General features: G+C 49.0%; 1 protein-coding gene across 4 annotated transcripts in view; it reads left to right on the top strand.

Moving 5' to 3' along the window:
• The window catches only part of GREB1 (growth regulating estrogen receptor binding 1), a 77,993-nt gene that overhangs the window by 16,833 nt on the left and 41,255 nt on the right, over positions 1-19,905 (top strand). For all 4 annotated transcript variants that reach the window (XM_074331693.1, XM_074331694.1, XM_074331695.1 and 1 more), the window contains exons 4-10: positions 663-839; positions 8,364-8,546; positions 10,264-10,407; positions 12,121-12,252; positions 16,078-16,191; positions 16,670-16,813; positions 19,045-19,230. In XM_074331693.1, the coding sequence (XP_074187794.1) occupies positions 663-839; positions 8,364-8,546; positions 10,264-10,407; positions 12,121-12,252; positions 16,078-16,191; positions 16,670-16,813; positions 19,045-19,230 (1,080 nt within the window). The remainder of the gene's footprint in view (positions 1-662; positions 840-8,363; positions 8,547-10,263; positions 10,408-12,120; positions 12,253-16,077; positions 16,192-16,669; positions 16,814-19,044; positions 19,231-19,905) is intronic.

The following is a 19,905-nucleotide window of genomic DNA, read 5'->3' on the forward strand; positions in this document are numbered from 1 at the left end:
TGGAAGAAGCACAGGGGATCTGGCCGAATGTGCCTCATCGAGAAAACACCTGGGAAGGGCTGATCCAAGTAAACTCAGCTGTTTCCTCCTTCCTCCTTTTTTTCCTGATATTTTGGACATGAATTTTTTGAATGGGAAATATATTTAAAAGCTCTTAAATACAAAGGGCTCAGAAGGGTATAGAGTGAACGTCTCCCTACGCTGGTGAGTCTCCTCTGTGTCCTGGTCACTGAAGCCCCCCCCCCAGCAGCAACTGTGTCACCAGGTTCTCACCCTTTATTTCTGACCCTCGCCTGGCCTCACACACGTAAAATGCAAGATGTAAAAAATATCACATCACTCACATTTTCTAATGGATTTATCTTGCATTCACTTTAATTTGTCATCATTTGTCTACAATTTTTACCTATTGAGCTTCATTGGTATATTAATATGTACGAGTATTATAGATGTGACACCGATAATCATAAAAACGTGGGATTAAGTATCATTACTAACCACGGTTATAATTTTATCTCTCAGCATTAATTTTAAAGTCAACCACATCCAGAGCTAAGGGTTGGTCCCGACCAGATCCAGAATGTTCTCATCCCTTTGCCCATGTGGATCCTGGTTCCGGAAGCCTCTTGGCTGCGTGCGTGAGCCCTGTCCATTCCTCCTAGGGTTCTGCCAGGCGGGGAAGGACCTGCGTCTTGCCTCCATCTCCAATGAGCCCATCGACGTCCCTGCAGGTTTCCTCCTCGTGGGTGCCAAGTCCCCCAGCCTGCCCGACCATCTCCTGGTGTGCGCTGTCGACAAAAGGTTCTTGCCAGATGATAGCGGGCACAACGCTCTTCTCGGTAAGCGTCTCCTTTGCTCTTGTCTGCGTGTGGCCGGGGCCAGGGGAGGCCCTTGGTGGTGACAGGCCTCTGGGGCCTCTTCAGCGGCATGTCACACACCCCCGCCCCACTTATGTCTTTTGGCAGACTATTTCTTTGGGAAATGGAATGCAAATGAGATCCATTTTAAAATGTGACTACTTTCCTGCAGAAAGCCCATCATGTAGTATTTATTTTTTTGTGTCCATATTCATCAAACCTTCCCTAAATGCTTACTGTGTCAGGCATGGGATCCAAACCCTGTCCTAGACCCTCCTGGAAGCCATCAGATGTGAGGCAGAAGGAGAATAAGGCTGAGTATGTTTTCTTGCCTCTAGAATGTTCACAACCGCAGTAACTGCCTGGCACCCTCCAACCATCTCTCCTTTGGTTTACTTCTCACCTTGCAAGAGGTGTTATTCTTATCCTGGTTTTATAGGTGAGCTTGGACCTATTAATGAACTTGCCCAAGGGTACATGGTAAAGGAACAAGGCCAGGATTCAAACTCGGGTCTTCCGGGCTCCAAATTCTACCCTTTAACAGCCATACCTCATGGTCCTGTATCCTGGTTACGGTCAGCATGGTGGAAATGCAGGCTTGATCTTTTCAAACAGCCACTGGCCCCCAGAGACCCCGATGTCAGTGCAGAGTGGAGGCCAAGCCATACCAAGCCTGGCTCCGATTTGTTCAGACATTTATTGAGCTCTTACTGTGTACCAGGCCCTGTGCTCAATACAGTCCCTCGTTAGTGGAACAAAATCAGGGAAGATGTGAGGTTTGAACCCGAGAGCTTGAGAGCTGGCTTCCAGTCCTGCGTCTGACCTCAGCGTGCGTGTGGTGTCTGGGCCTCAGTATACTCGTCCATAAAGTGGGGAGGTGATGTCCACACGTGCTCCTGGCCCTTCCAAAGTCTGGCCCCTTCACCTGACTTGGTATCTCCTTTGGAGGAGAACTGGGCAGGCAGAAGGATTGGTAATGATCTGTCTATTTTAGACGTAGCCTCAGGAACAATCTTCATTGTAGAAGTGAGTTTGATTGTGAGAGTTTATGGGGAAAACTTGTAGGTTAACCTCCCTTCCCTTCCGCCTCGTGGATATTTGTTGAGAACATTTTATGTCTGAGGCACGGTGCGTAGGACAGAAGGGTGGAGAGGGGAGAGAGCAAGAATTGACCCAGAGAAGGAACTGAAATAGGTCCTGCCACCCAGGGGCGAGGCTGGGACATGGCCACGTGTAAATTCTGAACCAAGGCAGAGGGACGCTGCCTGGAGGGAGAGAGGTGGCTCTGGGACAATGACCTGGGAGAGAAAATGTCTACGCAGACTCTCTTCTAAGGCAGGTTCATGGGCTTATTGTAACTAGTTCTTGCAGACGAGAAAAATGCCAGAAAATCCACTCTCCCAAAGAAGCTTCCAGTCATTCCAGCTCAGATTGATTTGCTTGAAGTCCCTCGGGATGAACCCCGTGGGGAAGACGGCCTGGTGGCTTGGTTAGTGTTTCATCTGCTGGTGGTGAGGCTTTGCCTGAATTCCACCACTTTGTGACTAAGAGAATTGCCAGGGTAGTAAATTGAGATGCTTCTGTGTCTTGAAATGTGGAGACAAGACTCAGTTCATTCACCACCAGCTCGGCAACAGCTTCAGCTCCTCAGTGCAGAGGAAGTGGTGTCTTTGTTAATTGCTCGCCAAAAAGCCATTGGAGGTGGGTAACAAGGGCCAGTTGGTAATAACCGATGCTTTCTTCTTTTAAAATAACTTTATGCTCTCAGCTTGCACACTTAACACTGTTTAGGTTTCCTGCAATTAACCCCGGTGGCTGCACAGGACACGGTGGCCCGCAGGCCTCCAGGGACCAGGGCTCAGTGCTTTTTAGTGGCCTATAAAATGGAAGCTGTGGATTATCTTGGGGGAAGTGATGGCTTTAGGCGCCCCCAACCCCCATAATTTATAATGAAGAGAGTCGTTTTAGTGACTTTGAATCAACTGAGGGATTTTTGTCTGAGCAAGTTGAAAGATTAGAATCCAGGTGTATATTTCAATTTTTGGACGGTAATTCATCTAAATCATCTGATAGCTAAGACATAGGAGAAGAAAACATCTAAGTAGAATGTTCATTCCTTAGGTGGGAGTTTTTTGTTCATTCAGCAGGCAAATAATTTAAGTATTAGGTTGGTGCAAAATAATGGCAGTTTTTGCAATTATTTTTAACCTTTTAAACCGCCATTACTTTTGCACCAACCTAATAGTTTTGGAATGTAGAACCCCAAACTGAAGGCAGACCTTAAGTTGAGCCTGGAGCCACAAAGCCAAGTCAGATGTGGTCCTTCCCTGGGAGACACAGGCAGAGACTCAGAGATCCACACCAAACAACCACAGAAATAAAGTTTATTTAAATCTCTGTGTAGCATGTGGTAACCGAGGGTTTCAAGTGCTGCATACAACTCCCAGTGATGGGAGAAACATCTCAGAGGATGAGGTATTCATGCGGGGCCCGGAACAATGGGTGGCGTTTTGCCGGTTGGAGAATACTAACAGCAGCTACTTTACAGAGACTTGTCATGCGCCAGAAACTGTCCTAAGTTAAAAGAACCTGGAGAGGTGAGCACCTTATTGTCTAACATTTATATAGGAAGAAGCAAAGGCACAGAGAGGGTAACTGACTTGCTCAGGGTCACCCAGCTAGTAAATGGCAGGTCCTGAATTTGAACCCAGGTGACCTGGCCCGGGTGCTCACATCCTAGGGGACGAAGGGCATCTCAGGCCCAGAGAAACTTGTGCATGAAGGAAGTCAGCATGCGGGTGGGTGGATGGTGAGAGCTTTCTGTGGCTGGAGCGGAGGCTGCTGGGATGGGCTCAGTTGGGTCCCCCTTGCAAAAGCCTGTGGTACCAGGAAACCGTTTTCAAACTCTAGGAGTAGAGGGAAAAGTGTAATAGTCTAATGTCTCTGTCTTTCGTCTTTGACAGTTAGTAACACATGGCTAGGCCTGTTTCACTTATAACTCTTCCTTCTTTGCAACCTTCCAAATTATTTTGAAGCAAATCCCAGACATCATGTCATTTCATGTGTAAATGAGTCAGTGCGTATCTCTAAAAGATAAGGGCTTTTTGTTGGAAATCCAATACAATCATCATACCTAAAAAATTTAACAGTAATTCCTTAATATTCTCAAATCTCCAGTGTGTTCAAATTTTGTTTGATAACTTTATTACAGGCGGCTTTTTGAATCAAGATCCAAATGAGATTCTCCCAAAGCGTTTGGTTCCTATGTCTCTTAAGTCTCTTTTATTGATTGTCTCTCTTCATTCAGATGTCCTTCTTTCCTAGCTTTTTCCTTATAGTTTATATTTTAAAGAAACATCGGAAGTGTTCAAATAAGGCAATTACCATGTTCTAATTTGCATTTTAAAAAGAGTTCTTGTAAGTCATGTGAATAATTGATTTTTATTAAAAGAGAGAACTGATTCCAGATGATTACGGTGTCCTGATACCGTGTTTCCCCCAAAATAAGACCTAGCCGGACCATCAGCTCTAATGCGTCTTTTGGAGCAAAAATTAATATAAGACCCAGTATTATATTATATTATATCATATCATATCACATTATATTATATTAACCCAGTCTTATATTATATTAAAATAAGACCGGGTCTTATATTAATTTTTGCTCCAAAAGGCACATTAGAGCTGATGGTCTGGCTAGGTCTTATTTTCGGGGGAACACAGTAGTTCTGTTTCAAACCGTGGAGTGTTGGACCATCAAACCCTATTGAGTTGGTACAGATGGGTCTCCTGCAGCCTGTCATAAACTGTGTACTCAGAGACAACCTGCCATGTCCCATAAAAGCCACTGTTGATACTTCAAAGAAGAATCATATACCTTTGGTTCTGGAAGGAAGCATAGGGCCCATTTAGTCCTCACCTACCCTTTTATGGTTGGGAAACTGAAACCCAGATTGATCGCACCACTTCCCCCATCTCTCCCTCTGGCACTGTGGGAACTTAGGTACTAGGGTCTCTCCTGTCCGCAACACCCCCCACCCCAAATACAGCTGTGCCTGTTCAAGGGAGAGGAAGGAGAAATGACACTTGCTGAGCACCTACTGTGTGCTAGACAAATAGTGGGCGCTTTCCATCCTCGTGCTCCTTCGAGATGGATTTTTGTGAGGAGATGGCATAGCAGAAGGGTTCAATCCCAACTCCCAGATTTTCTAACCTGTACCTGTGAGTGAGTTACTCCCTCTCTGTGCCTTTATTCCACCATCTATAAATTAGGAGCCTACAAATGGTTTTATAGGGCTTCGGGAGGTTTGAACAAGAACATTTGTAATGTAAAGTGATTGGTACAGTGCCTGGCATGTGGTCAGTATACAGTAAATGTTCGCTACTATCATCTTGTTTACAGGTGAGGAAAGAAAAGCTCAGAGATGTGAATTAACCTACCCAATGTCACATAAGTAGCAAGACAGGCTTTGAACCCAGGTCCCTCTGATTTGCAAGTGTGTGCGTGCTCCACTGCAGTGAAGGGGGGTGGAGAGAGAGGAGAGGCGCTTTCCTTCCAACGGAAGGGACAGCCTGGCTAAGTGGCTGGCACACACTAGCACCCATTCAGGGATATGCTTGTGAAACAAATGACACTCACAGCTGCTAAACTGGACCTGCAGGAAAATTGCAGTGCCGCTGTGTGGTCACGGAGATTCACTTCTATGGGACGTTTCCTGTGGGATAGTACACTGAAGGAATGACTTCTCTTAAGTCTGGATATTTTGCCTGGCAGGAATGTGAGGACTCAGGCCGTATGGCATACTTTCTAGGCTTGTCTTCCAAAGAGATTGTTATAGACTCCCAGGTCCTGAGGGTGATTTCCAAAGAGAATGGCTTAGTTTATTCTTCCTCATGAAAACTTTTATTGCCATCCAGACAATTTCTTGAGAAATTAGAATAACCTCATATGTTCAGCTGGGGTGGTGTAAACCATTTCCCTGTTTCCTGGGGCCGGTTGGTAAGTCGTCCTGTGGTTTTCTTGGTTGGCCTTCTCAGAAGAGCAGCGGATTTTCCCGACCAGAAAGTTTTGGCCAAAGCAGGAGAGCGGTTTGCTTGCTGGCTCCCTAAGTGACTTACTACTGTACCAGGAAGTCCTGGGTTTCCATTTCATTTCTGAACCACAAAGAGGGCTCCTTATCGCCTGTGGTCCCCATCTCTGCCTCTGAAATGGTCCCACAGCCCACATTTCTCATGGGACCAAAGCCTGTAAGCTGGTTAGCTGTTTCTGGAAAGGGATGACAGTGCAGGCCTTGGCAAGTTGTTCTTAGCATCTTGGTCTTGCAGTTCTGTTTCTTGTTCCTCCATCTTTCTGACACTCAGGATCAGAGTCCCTTCTAGAGAGCTGGGAAGGTTTCTCAGGGCCTTATACCTAGATGGCAGTCGAGGTATTTATCTCAAGGTTCCCAGGTTGGACGCAAAGGAAACACTAAAAATGTTAGATTATTACTTGAGAGTGTATGCAGAAATCTCTCAGTGCTCTCTTTTACAGGTGCCTTGTTTCCTCTCTCCTCCCTTCCTGTCCAATACACTCAGGTACACAGGTGCAGCTCACAACTCTACGTAGTCAGACCATGATCCCGGCCCTTTGGAAGCGTGGGATGGTTATGGGGAAAAAAGCACGAATCTCAGTAACTGTAACACGAAGGAAGAAGTTACAAGGACCCTCTGAACAATACAAAGAGGCTGTAGGGGTTGGAGAGCAGTGAGGCCCAGCCCGTCGGGAAAAGGAGGGCTCTGGAGGAGTGGGCATTTGAGCTGGGCCGTGAGTGACGAGCAGGTGCTTGCAGGTGGGGCTTCAGTGAGGAAGAATATGAACCTGGAGGCAGGAAGGTGGTGGGAGTGGGCAGGGGGAGTCCAGTAGGAGTTTGGAACAGCAAGATGAGGACCGGGAACTAAAGCTGGAGGTGGGGGTGTGGCCCCGCCTGAACGCCGCGCTGCGGTTCTCATGCTACACTCAAATGGCACACTTTCCGTATCTACTTGGGACAAATTCATCTCTCTGGCTCCTGTTTTCCAAAAGAAGGTTTTGCAGTCCTGACCGACTGGGTATTGTTAAGCTGAGTGACTTGTGTGGATGACAATGAATGGGCAAGAATGTCACTGCCTCTCTGTGCATGTTAGTTGCCACCATGTTTAGTGTTTCTTGGGAACCTTATCTGTTTGTTTTGGTGCAGAGGGAAGAGGATTCTGGAAGATTAAACTAACTTGTACCTGTCTTGTGGCTAGACCAGGAGATTGGTCTTTATTTCTAGGCCTTTTAAGGAATATTAAATTTGATTGAAATAAAATGGCTCAGGGAATCCACTGGGTTTCTGTGATGTAGATATCTTATGTCCTGTGGAGATGTTTTGAATCTTTGCCAACTGATGTTATTTTGAGCATTGACCAGAGGCCTGAGGAATCCTCTATTTAAAAGCAGAGCTTATGCACAGAGCCATGTGGCCCCGTGGCTTAGGTCGAAATGACCACTGTAAACCTGTCGGCCAGAGAATATGATAAAATAAATTAGTCTCAGTGTCTGGGCTGCCCCGCCCAAAGGGCCTGGTACCATGGAAAACAGATGTATGAGTGGGCAAAGCCAGATCCTAAGGAAGGTGTCCTGGAGACAGTGAGTGTCAAGACAGTGATCAGAGACAAAAGCCAAATCTCCACATGCTCTCAGATTAGCCAACAGTTCTCATGAGTCCCGTTTGAATAGACTTCACAGGTCGTAAAGGTCTTCTGAAACTTGTTCTCTGGATTTTAATAGTTCATGGGAGGTGGTTTTGCATTGTCACTGCATAGATAGCTTTTTCGGAGCCTCAGAGTTGCTGGGAGCCTCTGTGGCTTACTGTGGCGTCACACAGCAGGACACCCACCCCGTGACAGCCTCATTCTAGCGCACAGTCTCCACTCCACTGGCGGCCAAGTCCCCAGAAGTCATTCACCAGCATCCTGGCTGTGTACGCATCGTGGTGCTGTCTTCATTTTTTTTCAGCAACTCATGGAATCAAATCACTTGACTCCAAGATGGAATCCTGGATGCTCAAGAGGTCTCCCTGTGTATCCAGTGTCAGTGGTCTAATTGCTTTGAGATTCTGTAACTGGCCAGCACCAAAAGAAATGGGGGCATCCCAAATTATTGCAAGTACTTGGTCAGTGCAGACAGTTGAATGGGACAATTCTTGTCCTGTAAAGTTGGCTCTATGTATAGGCTTTCAGATATGCCACTGAGCAAGTTCAATCTTCCAAGCTTGCTTGGTCCACCTCTATGACCAAGTCTTCTTGGTCCTCCTGTCTGTGTCAAGGCCTCTTGACCCCTGGGCCAGTATAAGATGATGGGGACCTTTGCCCTGTGGAATTCTCTGGTTGGTGGTAGAGGATGTGAATGGTCACTTTCAGATGACCCGTGTCATTGATGACCCCTTATTTGAAGAGGACTTTGGGGGTAAGTTGGAGACGCTCATGGTTTGTTTCCTCCTCCAGGTTTCTCTGGGAATTGTGTTGGCTGTGGAAAGAAAGGCTTCTGTTACTTCACAGAATTCTCCAATCACATAAATCTTAAGTTGACCACTCAGCCCAAGAAGCAGAAACACTTGAAGTATTACCTGGTCCGCAGTGCACAAGGGGCTCTAACCAAAGGACCTCTCATTTGTTGGAAAGGTTCAGGTGAGCAGTTCGGCTTCGAAGGGGGTGGGGTGTATGAAGGGGCTGTCCTCCAGGTGAGCCAAGGTGCCTGTCGCCAGGACTTTGGGGGAGAGATGACCGTATAGCCGGCAAGGTACAAGGTCAGCCCTGTGAAATTAAAATGGTACTTGCATTACAGGTGTTCAATTTACAGTGTCCACCTAATTGTGTGGGCCATTTAAAAGTTGACAGGGCCACATTGTACTGTGCCTTCTTGGGGCAAGTATTTGGGGCAGAGGTTCTCAACCAAGGTGGAGACATTTTTGATCATTATGATGGGAGATGCTACTGGCATCCCGTGGGTGGGGGCCAGGGGTGCTGCTAAACATCCTACAGTGCACAGGGTGGCCCCCCATGAAGAATTATCCAGTCCAAGATGTCAATGATGCAAGGCTGAGAAACCCTGTTTTAGAGAAAGCTTGGCTAGAATAATGGCCCTGCTCCCCACCCCGAACCCATGAATGGAAAGACCAGCTTCAAGGATGGTCCTTGAAGCAGTGACTGGCCTTCACTGCCCCCTCCTGTGTCTCCCCTGTATGGTGCCTGGCTACAGTCAGCTATGGAGGGAGGAGGCAGGGGGTGGATTTTAAGAGGCTCAGCCTCGGGTGCTCACAGAGATGCTCCCACTTAACCGGTGTGGAGGGATATGTTCAAGAGGGGCTCTCCGTGAGATGACCAGGAGAAGCAGCCTTTTGTCCCGCACTTGTCTGTTTTGGTTCACTTCTGGTCACCTAGAATCTCTCAGCCAGCTTCAATGAGTAGGAGGAGGGGCCTTCAGGAGGGGCTGGCTCTGGGCATCCCCCTCTCAATCCCCCCCAGGGCTCTTCTCCTTCCTCCCCCCCTTTCTTACATCACTCAATAAATATTTCTTTCTTTTTTCTTTTTTTAATGCAGCATAGGCAGGATGGAAACCAAGATGTAGCTTAAAGTCCGTGTGCTTTTTTTTTTTTTTTAATAAACTTTATTGGGGAATATTGGGGGACAGTGTGTTTCTCCAGGGCCCATCAGCTGCAAGTAGTTGTCTTCAATCTAGTTGTGGAAGGCGCAGCTCAGCTCCAAGTTCAGTCGCCGTTTTCAATCTTTAGCTGCAGGGGGAGCAGCCCACCATCCCATGCGGGAATTGAACTGGCAACCTTGTTGAGAGCTCACGCTCTAACCAACTGAACCATCCGGCCACCTCAATAAATATTTCTTGAGCTCCTACTATGTGCCAGCCATTTCCTAGGTCCTGGGGAGAAGGTGGTTCTTCCCCCGGTGGGACCAGTTAAGAGTCTTTGATCACTTGCTGTGTGTGACCAAGCACCTCCCAGGTTAGATATGTCACTGGGACAGAGGGTTACTCACGGGATGGAGGAAGGTGTTGTGTCTTCCTTTACCTTTGAGTGATGCTCTGTTCTTTGCCTGGACTTGAAGGACAGTGATTGGATGACCCACTTGTATCGTGTTTTTCTCTTTTCCCCAAATGCTCACTGTTGCTGCCACTGCTGACAGTCAGAGCTGCCCCTCAGGCAATGCCCCTGCCCTTGGCAGGGTAACATCCCCCTCCTCTGGCTACACTGGAGCAAGGAGCAGGCTGGCACCATTACGGTTATCTGCGCACCTATCTCTCCTGCAGGACAAATCCCAGCCTAGAACATCCTCTCATAACTGGCGGGAGCAGCAGTGGGTGGGTTTTCATGCTCATGTCTTGTCCCCCTAGAGTTCAGAGGCCGGCAGACCCCCGCCGGCTCCTGCTCCGGGTCTCTCTTCCCGCCGCTGGACAGCTCCGGGCCTCTGGCTGCCTCCTCCAGCGAGCCCACTCCTGGCGCGAACCCGAGCGTCCCCATGGGAGCACAGCAGGCAGGTGAGGCGCCGGAGAAGCCGCACAGAGGTGGACCCCACAGGCCTGGCGTGCCAGCAGCATGGCTGCTCCACTGAACTGCCAAACCTTCGTCAACATAAATAGGGGCGTGCTTCGTGTGTTCGCGTTTTCTACAATGCCTTTGCTTTTCATCTTAAATCGGGAATAGTTTTCAACACAGAACGCTGTGTTTTATTTGGAAAGGTGTTCTGCGTTCCTGTTTGCTATGTCGCGTGACCCCTTGGTTGGTGGGATGGGGCATTAGGCTCTTTCTGCACCCCCAGTTTGCAGCATAGAGCTTGCTCTGTCACGGGCACTAAGTGCCAGGCCTGAGCACCTGGAAGGAGCAGTGCGACCAGATGGGGCCCTTTGTCATGTGCTCAGTACCCCCAGCTCTGCGTGTGTGTTTCCTCGAATCCCAGTAGGCCACTGTGAGCAGGCTTTCGTTTCCCCGTTGTCCTGACTGGAAAAGTGAGGCTCACTGGTGCTTGCCTAGGCCCTTGGCTAGGATCGCACGGGTGGCAGGTGTCAGAGCCAAGATTTGACAGCGGGTACTTCTGGTTGAAGTGTTTGGCGGTTTCCATTCTGAGCAGACCAGATATGTGTGGTAGCTGTTACCACTGTGGCTAGCAGCCGTCTCAGGGACTCGGGCTTTCATCGCTCCTGCCCCCAGGGTTTGTAGATGGGCCTGGGGGGCAGGGGGCAGAGCCCGTGCCCCCGCCTGGTTCATCATCACATCCAATGAAGAAGTTGCTCCTGGGCTGGGAACATGCTGTCCTCCAGAGGCACCAGGCCTCCCTTTCCACATGCTATATCTGCCATTGTCCCCACTGCACCAGACCACTTGAGACCTCTGCCCCCATCGCATCTGGAGAGCCCAGTGTTTTTGCCATCAAAATACCCAGGTGTATGTTCCGGAACTGTTGCCTCCTAGCTGGGTGATTTGGGGCAACTCGTTTAAACTCCTTGAGTCTCCATTTCCTCATCTGGAAAGTTGCAGGTCTTTCTGCCCAATTGCAGCACGGTTGTAGGAGTTCAGTAAGTAAGATGATAGTAACAGCAAATCTTTACGTAGTGCTCACTGCCCGCCAGGCCCTGTTCTACGAATGTGACTTCTGTTAAGTCCTGTCATCCTCACAATGGCTCTGTGATGACCCTCGTTTGGTGGATGAGAAAGTTGAACCTTAGGGAGGTTACGGAAGGTTACACAGCTAGTGCAGTGAGCCCCAGAAGACCAGAACCCACAGTGGTCCCCAGAATTATCCTTAGCCCTGGGGAGCCCCAGTCCCTTTGAGCAGCCTGGGCCTGTGTGACAGCACCCCTGACAGCTCTCCTGAGTGTGTCTGATGCAAACCTGAGCTCTGGAGGGTGAAACAGCAGGTAGAAGGAAGGTGGGGCGGTTTCAGGAGCCATCCTGGAGTTCAGGTCGCCCACTGGCCACTCGGGTCCCTCTGGTCCTTCTGTCACCAGGAAGTGCTCACTGGGGCACAGCAGAAGCTTGTGTGCATGTGTGTACACGTGTGTGTACACATGTATATTTTCTCAGTGGGGCAATGTCACTGAGTTTTCTCAGTGGGGCAGTGTCACTGACTTCTGGTGGGACTTGTCAGTGAGGGGCTAGTTTGTAAAAATGGAAGAAAAGTAATTTCCTGCTTGCCGGGCTCACAGAGCGTGCTGTGAACTGACCCTGCTCTGTCACTCTTTCTCTTTGATCAGGACCAGCTTCTGACCACCCCTCACTAACCGCAGCAGCAACGGGCCCCGCTGTTTTCAACGGCAAAGATTCCCCGAAGCACCAACAGCTGGTGAAGAGCAAGCTGTCGGCCACGCCACGGCCCTCGGCACCAGGTAGCGTTGCCTGTCCTGGGGCTCCGGCCCTTCTCTGAGTCAAGGCGCTGGTGAGGGGGAGGCGGGAGCCGTCGTGCTGAGGCCACCGAGTCTCCTGCAACTGGCGTTGCTTGGAAGGAGAGTCCAGCCAGGTCAGCAGATGCCTCCTGAGTCCGTGGGGCTGTGCCCAGGTCCTGGCGCTCGGTGACGTGTGCATGCCAAGACGAAGGGGCAGCCTGTCCGGAGGCAGGCGACCTGTCTCACTGTGGGCCCCATACCAGGAGGGCTGTAGAGTTCTGGAGAAATAGGGGACAATGTGGTATCACAGGGAAAACATCAGATAAATATGAATCTAAAACCTGACTATTTCTTACGAGTTGGGGGATCTTGGACAAGTCTTCTGGCTGAATGTTCCTTCATCTGGGGATAAGAGTTCCTCTCTGAGGGCAGTTGAGAGGATCAGACAAGGTGCTGAACGGAAAGTCAGGTCACATCTGGCGCCTCACTAAGGGACTCCTTATTGCCGCCCACATCAGCATCACCAATGAGCCAGTCTGTCCCTTTTGGAATCTGGCCCCAACCAGCCTGCTCTGTCTACATGAGACGGTTAGGCATTCTTCTGTCTCCACACCCTGGTCACACATCCATGCACCTGAAGGGTTCTCCTCACCTTCCTGCTAACCCTGCTTTTCAGAGCCTAGCTCAGGTGTCACCTCCTCCCTGCAGGAGGGCTCCCTCCCTGGGACCACCAAGTGTCAGTCTCAGTTCCATGGCCATTTGCGTCAGTTGGGCTGCTGAAGAGAAGGGCCATAGTCATACGCAGCTTGGAGCCCCTGGTGCCCATGGAGCCTGGCACAGAGGGGCTCAGTGGATGCGGCTGAATGGAGTTACCTAGTTGAAACGCCCAGCAGAAGGGTCGCAGGTCCCGCGCCTTCCCGCCTGCCCTGGGACAACCGAAATCAATGAGAAGAAACTGCTTCTGAAATGACAAGAAGTGTTTAAGGAGGGCTGGAAGGCTGTTACCCAGTGGTTCTCAGTGGTGAATTGCTGCCCCCTGAGGGGTGGGGGTGCAGGATCCTTTTCTGGTTGTCCCAGCCCTGGGGGTGGGAGGGAGGTCAGGATGCTCAGTGTCCTGCAGTGAGTTGGCTGCATGATGAAGGTTTGTCTCACCCCAAATGCCAAGCAGTGCCCCTCCCCACCACCAGGAGACACTGCGAGAAATAGTTGGTCCACGCTGGTACCACAGGGACAGCTCCCGGTGACATCACTTTGGGCGAGTTTATGAGCTTAGAGGCAGTTAGGGTCAGCGTCCCAAAAGGAGAAAATATCTGTAGACCTTCCATCCTTAGTCCTGAGGCCCAGTTCCCCCTTTGGCGGTTTGATACAGTTTTTAGAGGTGCTGGCATCTTAGTCTTTGTGGGACCTCTTGTGTTGGCACTTGAGGACAGAGGTTTGGGGAGTCGGCGATATGGTCTAAATGTGGCAACAGAAGGAGTTGCCTCAGAGATTGTGCAGGAGGCACCTCGTTTGAAAGCTCTTTGTAAACAAAGTATGTGTTTAACTCTTCATTCACTTTATTTTATTCATTTTCAGTCAGTCTAAAGAAGAGGTGAAAAGAATTTTGGATTCATTTTTTAAGAGACGCTGAAGCAATCCTTTGCAAACTGCGGTGTACTTGGGTATAACTGCGGTGCTTGTGTAGTGGCGTTTTCTCACTCTCATCTCTAGAGATCTGATTCTGTAGCTCAAGGTGGGGCCCAGGATTGGGCAGTTTTAACAGGCCCCTGCTGGTTCTGTCCAGCTCCTTCTCAGGCCAAGCTTAGAGAAACATTGCTCTGTATGGTGGTTCCCAATCTTGCTGACCGGGCAGTTGAGAGCATCAGACGAGGTGCTTTAGACTCACCAGGGAACCCAGGGTCATCAGCCTGCCTGCTCCCCTTCCCCACCACGAGATGCTGGAGTTCTGGCTTACTTGGGATGGGGCATAGAGGGTTTTAAAAGTTTCTCAGATAACTTTAATGCTCAGTCAAGGGTTGAACATCTAGTTCTAAATGTAGGGGAAATTTTGTGTCAAAAATTGGTAAAAAAAAAAAAAAAAGGCAACCAATTTTTGATATTTTGAAAAACCCAGGAACATAGCATGAGTCATATGCATGCTGTCATCTAGCGTGGGCAGGATGACTCATTAACAGCTGTGGGTACCAGCTTCTGTTCCCCTTTATTTTTTAGTCTGAAAAGTAGCTTTCAAGGCTGTGGTGTGGAGAGGAGCTCGGGTGGGTCAGTACTGCCCCCAAGTGGTGAAACTGAGGTGGTGGCTTGAACACTGTGGCCCCTTGTCTACAGAAACACGCGTTAATATGCAAATAAGTGGTGTGATTACAAAATATGGTGAAGGCTGCTGCCAAGTGTCATCCAATGGAAAGGCAGGAATCTTCAATATGGGATGCGGCGCGTTGAACCTTAGTAACAGTGTGTGACAAGTTTCAACTTGTTCGGTGCCGTCAGTCGGGTATGAGCTACGGTTGAGAGAAGGTGTGTTTTAAAGTGTACCCTAAATCATCCTCCATCATGACAACTTTCCGTATCACACATTGCTTCTGGCATATGGCAATTTCTGTCAAATAAAACATTACGGTGTGTCCTCATCCACCTTATTCACTGGATCTGGCACCGTGTGACTTCTGGCTCTTCCCCAAAGTCAACATGATTCAGGACATCGAGGCAGCCACGACAGCCCAACTAAAGACACTCACAAAAGAAGACTTCCAGGTCTGCTTCAGAAAGTGGCAAGAACGATGGGATAAGTGTGTTCAAAGTGAGGGGGAGTATTTTGAGGGGGATTAATAGCAATGTGTCTTTTTAAAACAATTTTATTAGGGAATATTGAGGAACAGTGTGTTTCTCCAGGGCCCATCAGCTCCAAGTCGTTGTCCTTCAATCTGGTTGTGGAGGGCGCAGCTCAGCTCCAAGTCCAGTTGCCATTTTTCAGTCTTTAGTTGCAGGGGGCACAGCCCACCATCCCATGCGGGAATTGAACTGGCAACCTTGTTGAGAGCTCCTGCTCTAACCAACCGAGCCATCCGGCCGCCCCTCTGGAAGCTCAGTGGCCGCTCGTTGTTTTCAATCTAGTTGTGGAGGCCACAGCTCACTGGTCCATGTGGGAATCAAACCGGCAACCCTGTTATTCAGAGCTCATGCTCCAACAAACTGAGCTGTCTGCCCCCCCCCCTTTTTTAACTTTTATTTATTTATTTTTTAAGTGTGTTTTTCCAGGATCCATCAGCTCCAAGTTAAGTAGCTGTTTCAATCTAGTTGTGGAGGGCACAGCTCATTGGCCTATGTGGGGATTGAACTGGCAACCTTGTTAAGAGCACAGCGCTCTAACAACCAACTGAGCTAACCAGCCGCCCTGCAATGTGTCTTTTACTGTAATAAATTTATTTTTACTTAAACATTAAACATTCACCATATTTTTTTATCACACCTTGTATATTGGAATGTGAGATGATGATGATGTGGGTCTTGGTAGCTGCCATTTATTGGGCCCAAACTCTGCTTTACATATATTCTCTTGAGTCCCTTTCAGTGTAGTTTTTGTTGTCCCATTTTAAAGACGAAGGAGCTAAGGCTCCGAGATGAAGCTTGACACCCGCACAACGTTGGAATGAAACATTTACAAAGATTGACAGGATGTTTCCTTATGCTCAGATACTAAACTAGATGCTAAAACCCATTGTAATCTCTGATTTTAAAAAATACAACAAATAAGTGTTCTACAAATCCGGGGTCTGTTTTATCGAAGCTCATCCCTAGTGACAGCCTAACCACACTCTGAATGTTGTCTAGGTATCTTAACAAACTCCGGGCCCCCCAAAAAGCGCCACAAAGGGTGGTCTCCAGAATCTCCATCAGCTGCAGATGGTAGCTACTCCCAAGGCGGTGGGAACAGAGCTAAGTATGGTAAGTGACAACAGCCTTGCCAAAAATCCAAGACTTGGGTACTAGTGGGGGTGGTGTGTGTGTGTGTGTGTGTGTGTGTTTGGGGGGGCTTTTGTGTGTGTTGGTGAGAAAGTACTAGGGAGGTCAGCTCTAGTACAACGAAAGGCTCTCTTTCTCTTGTATTAGAGTTGCTTAGCAACGTCCAGGATCCCGGTACAGTAGTGAGTTCCCTGATCCTAAAGGAATTTACAAAAGGGCTTGCCTATTACTTGGCAGGGATCTTAAAAAGGGGAAGACTGGGTCGTCTGGTGGGAAAGGTTGGACTGAGTGCCATTAGAAATGCTTTTGACCTCAGGAATCTGTGATTGCAAGACAGACGCTCCGTAGGTAGGGGTATGTGTCAAGTTGTAGCTGATTCGTTTACCCGGCCTGACGTCGGGTCTGCTGGAGACGGATGCCTCATCTCTGTGTCTTTCTAACACTCTTGGTGTGTCCCTAGAGAGTGCAAGCATGTCCTACATGCCCCAGGTTGGCTTGGTGGGACCAGCTTCAGTCACCTTTCCCATTGTGGCCTCCGGAGAACCAGTGTCCGTTCCCGACAACTTGCTGAAAATATGCAAGGCCAAGCCAGTGATATTTAAAGGCAAGTACATGCAAGAAATGGTGGAGGTGGGGAAGCCTCAAGGAATGTGCGAGAAACAGGCAACACCCAGACGTCATTGTAGGCTGACTATAGTCTGAGCAAACTCTAAAACCTTTTTCAGGGCAGTGAAAGAGCTAAGAAGACCTATCATGGGGGTAGCCCCTGATCAGATGCCAAGAGTTATAGAGCTTGTCACTGTTTCCCACAACAATTCTGTTCCGTGACGTCCATTTGCTTGTTCATTTGTTCTGTCCTTCATTCAGTCCACTTCATCAAACTGCCACTGTGGTAACAGGCCCAGTGCTAAGAACAAGGGTTACAGGTGGGTCCTTAGCTCACCTGCTGAGTCATCAGACCAGGAGCCCTCATCTGGTGGGTTGTCCTGTTGTCCCTCTATGCCACTAGTATTTTTTCACTATGAAATCTGACTTTGGTTGGGCAAAGCTAGCCATGGTCACCATGTAGAAGCATAAAACAAAGCTAGATTTTATCTCTGTTTTGTGTCAGTGGGCTAATTAATGTGTGCTACGTGCAGGTAGATTTTGGGTTTAACTAAAGAAATTCCTTTTTCTAATCAAGTGAGAGACCTAGATATTTGAGAACTTGGTAGGACTTGTTTGATGATGGTCCTTACTGGTACAGTGTGCTGGCATATAGTAACACACACACAGCACACGTGCACACACACAGGCACACATAGTAAGGTCCTTCTTAAGTAAGTTAATACTGTATTTGGTATCATGCTTGTAGGAATAGACAGGGGGTGGTAGGAAAGTAGGGAAGATATCTTACTCTTAATTAAGAAATAAGAAAGGGCACTCCTTTCTTATTAAAGGGCAAACCAAAACATGGACAGGGTATTCAGGAAGAAGGGTGCATGGCGCAGCTAGGTTTTGAAGTGGGTATGAAGCCGGGCCAGTCATCCCATGGGGCCCTGTTCGCCAACGACAGTGAAGGTCAACGTTCAGTCACATGGCAGGTATTCTTCGCATGGCCATTGCGTGTCTGTGGTCAGCCCTGAGAACAGTGTGGAGAGAATGGTACACGGCAGTGAGGACGGGGGCTGCACCTGCACCCACTCTGACCCAGGAGCCTCAGAGAAGTCGGGACGGGCCCTAGCAGACCTGCATCTTTTATGACAAATATCACATGCTTCTTCTTATAGTAAGTCTTTATGTTGCCTCTTGTAAGCCAGAATTGTAAGTAGTGCTACCCAAACTGTGGTCTCTGGTCCAGCAGAAGCAGATCACCCAGGACCTTATCAGAGATGTGAATCCCCAGGCCCAGCCCAGAATCAGGACCCATATTTTTGAATCGGAAGCTCTGTGGTGGGGTCCGGCAATCTGTGTTTTAGGAAGCCTCTCAGGGGACCCTCCTCACCCCACATTTGAGGAGCAGTTTCCATGAGGACATGAACTATATCTCAGTCACCAGATTTCGCCGCAGAGCTGGGCATGATGTCTACACATAGCTCACAGCAGGCATTCAGTGTGTTTGCTGGAGAACTGGAGGCCTTCTGAGGTAGGCCACACACATTTGCTCATCTCCGCAACCCCATGAGGATTTGATATCTTCACCCCATTTTACAAATGTGGAGACTGAGGTTTAGAGAAGGTAAGCTTTTTGCTTAGGCTCACATCGCTAACAAATGGCAGAGAAGAGACTTGAACCTAAGTGGCCTAGGCTCTTCCGCCTCTGAAAGTCGTCAATCAGAGTTAATCGTGTCACGTTGGCTAAAGCATTTGTCATGTCCTGTCAGTATGCGGGGTCTCTGGTCTGAATTGTGTTTCATTTTCCTGACTCAGCTTGTCAGTTCTGGGAGGATCCAGGCAGCATGGAATTGTCAGGGAGGCGCGGGCTGGCAGACAGTCTGGCAAAGACCCAGGAGGCGTCACCCACATGGTGTTCTAGAGTCAGTGCTGAAGGAGCAGCCCAAGGGCTGGCTGTTCAGCTTCGGGCACTTCTCTCTGGGCCTTCGCTTGCTCAGCGGTAAAACAAGGGATTGGACTAAATGAACAAGCAAATGCTGCAGACCCGGTCGGTTATCACAGCAGGGGCACTAGATCAGCAAGGGCTGGAAGGGTGAGATTTCCCGGAAAAAGAGCACTTAAGGCTCCCAGAGGCCATGCGCCTGCATGCTTCAGCGCTCTCGCATTCAGAGATCCACTCTTGTGGGGCCCCACATTGTGCCCAAGGCCAGTTGCCAAGTGCATGCTTTCCTTCCTGCACAGGCCACGGGAACTTCCCTTACCTCTGTGGGAACCTGAATGATGTGGTCGTGAGCCCGCTCCTGTACACCTGCTACCAGAACGCCCAGTCCATCTCTCGTGCGTATGAACAATACGGGGCGTCCACAATACAGCCCATCTCGGAGGAGACGCAGCTCCTGCTGACCGTCTACTATCTTGTCCAGCTGGGTGAGTCTCCCTCCCCTTTCGTGGGAACCTCTGGTAGAATAACCACAGAAGGTGCCAAGTGCACAGACCTTCATCATTGACTGTCCGCGAGAGCCCTTGTGAAGACCAGCTCTGGAAGGTGGAAACGAAATTCAGGGACTGTGCCGACAGATGTTATCAGGCCACTGCAGTGGTCACCTCCTGGAGGGGCTGGGAAGGGCTTGAAGGAAGTCAAAATCTATAGAGAAAATTCAAAACTGATTTACCTGCCAAGAGTTGAGTGAGGACTGATTGTTGACTGGTGGGTGTGGGCATATGGAAGTGATTGGCAACCCTGGTGTATGAAGAATGCGGGGACAAAAGCCATATTGGAGGGGGTTAGAGAAAATGGAGGCGGGAAGACAAGTGTGGACAACTCTCCCAGGGAGCTTTGCTGGGGGGTGGTGGGTCTGGAAGGGGATGTGGACTCAGGGGAAAGATTTTAAAGATGGGAGCTATAACAGCTAATGTAATCAAATTTTGACACAGCCCAATGAGTGAATGGTGTGATCCCCAGTTTTTCACACCGGGAAACTTTATCATAAGAGAGCTCAAGGCTCCGAAGCTGGTGTTGGGGGGAGCTGGATAGGAGTACAAAATTTGGACATATAAACCGAAAACTACCCATAGGAAGCAAATGTTGAGAGTACAGTTGAC

Source organism: Rhinolophus sinicus, linkage group LG05 (assembly GCF_036562045.2).
Source record: "Rhinolophus sinicus isolate RSC01 linkage group LG05, ASM3656204v1, whole genome shotgun sequence".
NCBI lineage: Eukaryota > Metazoa > Chordata > Mammalia > Chiroptera > Rhinolophidae > Rhinolophus > Rhinolophus sinicus.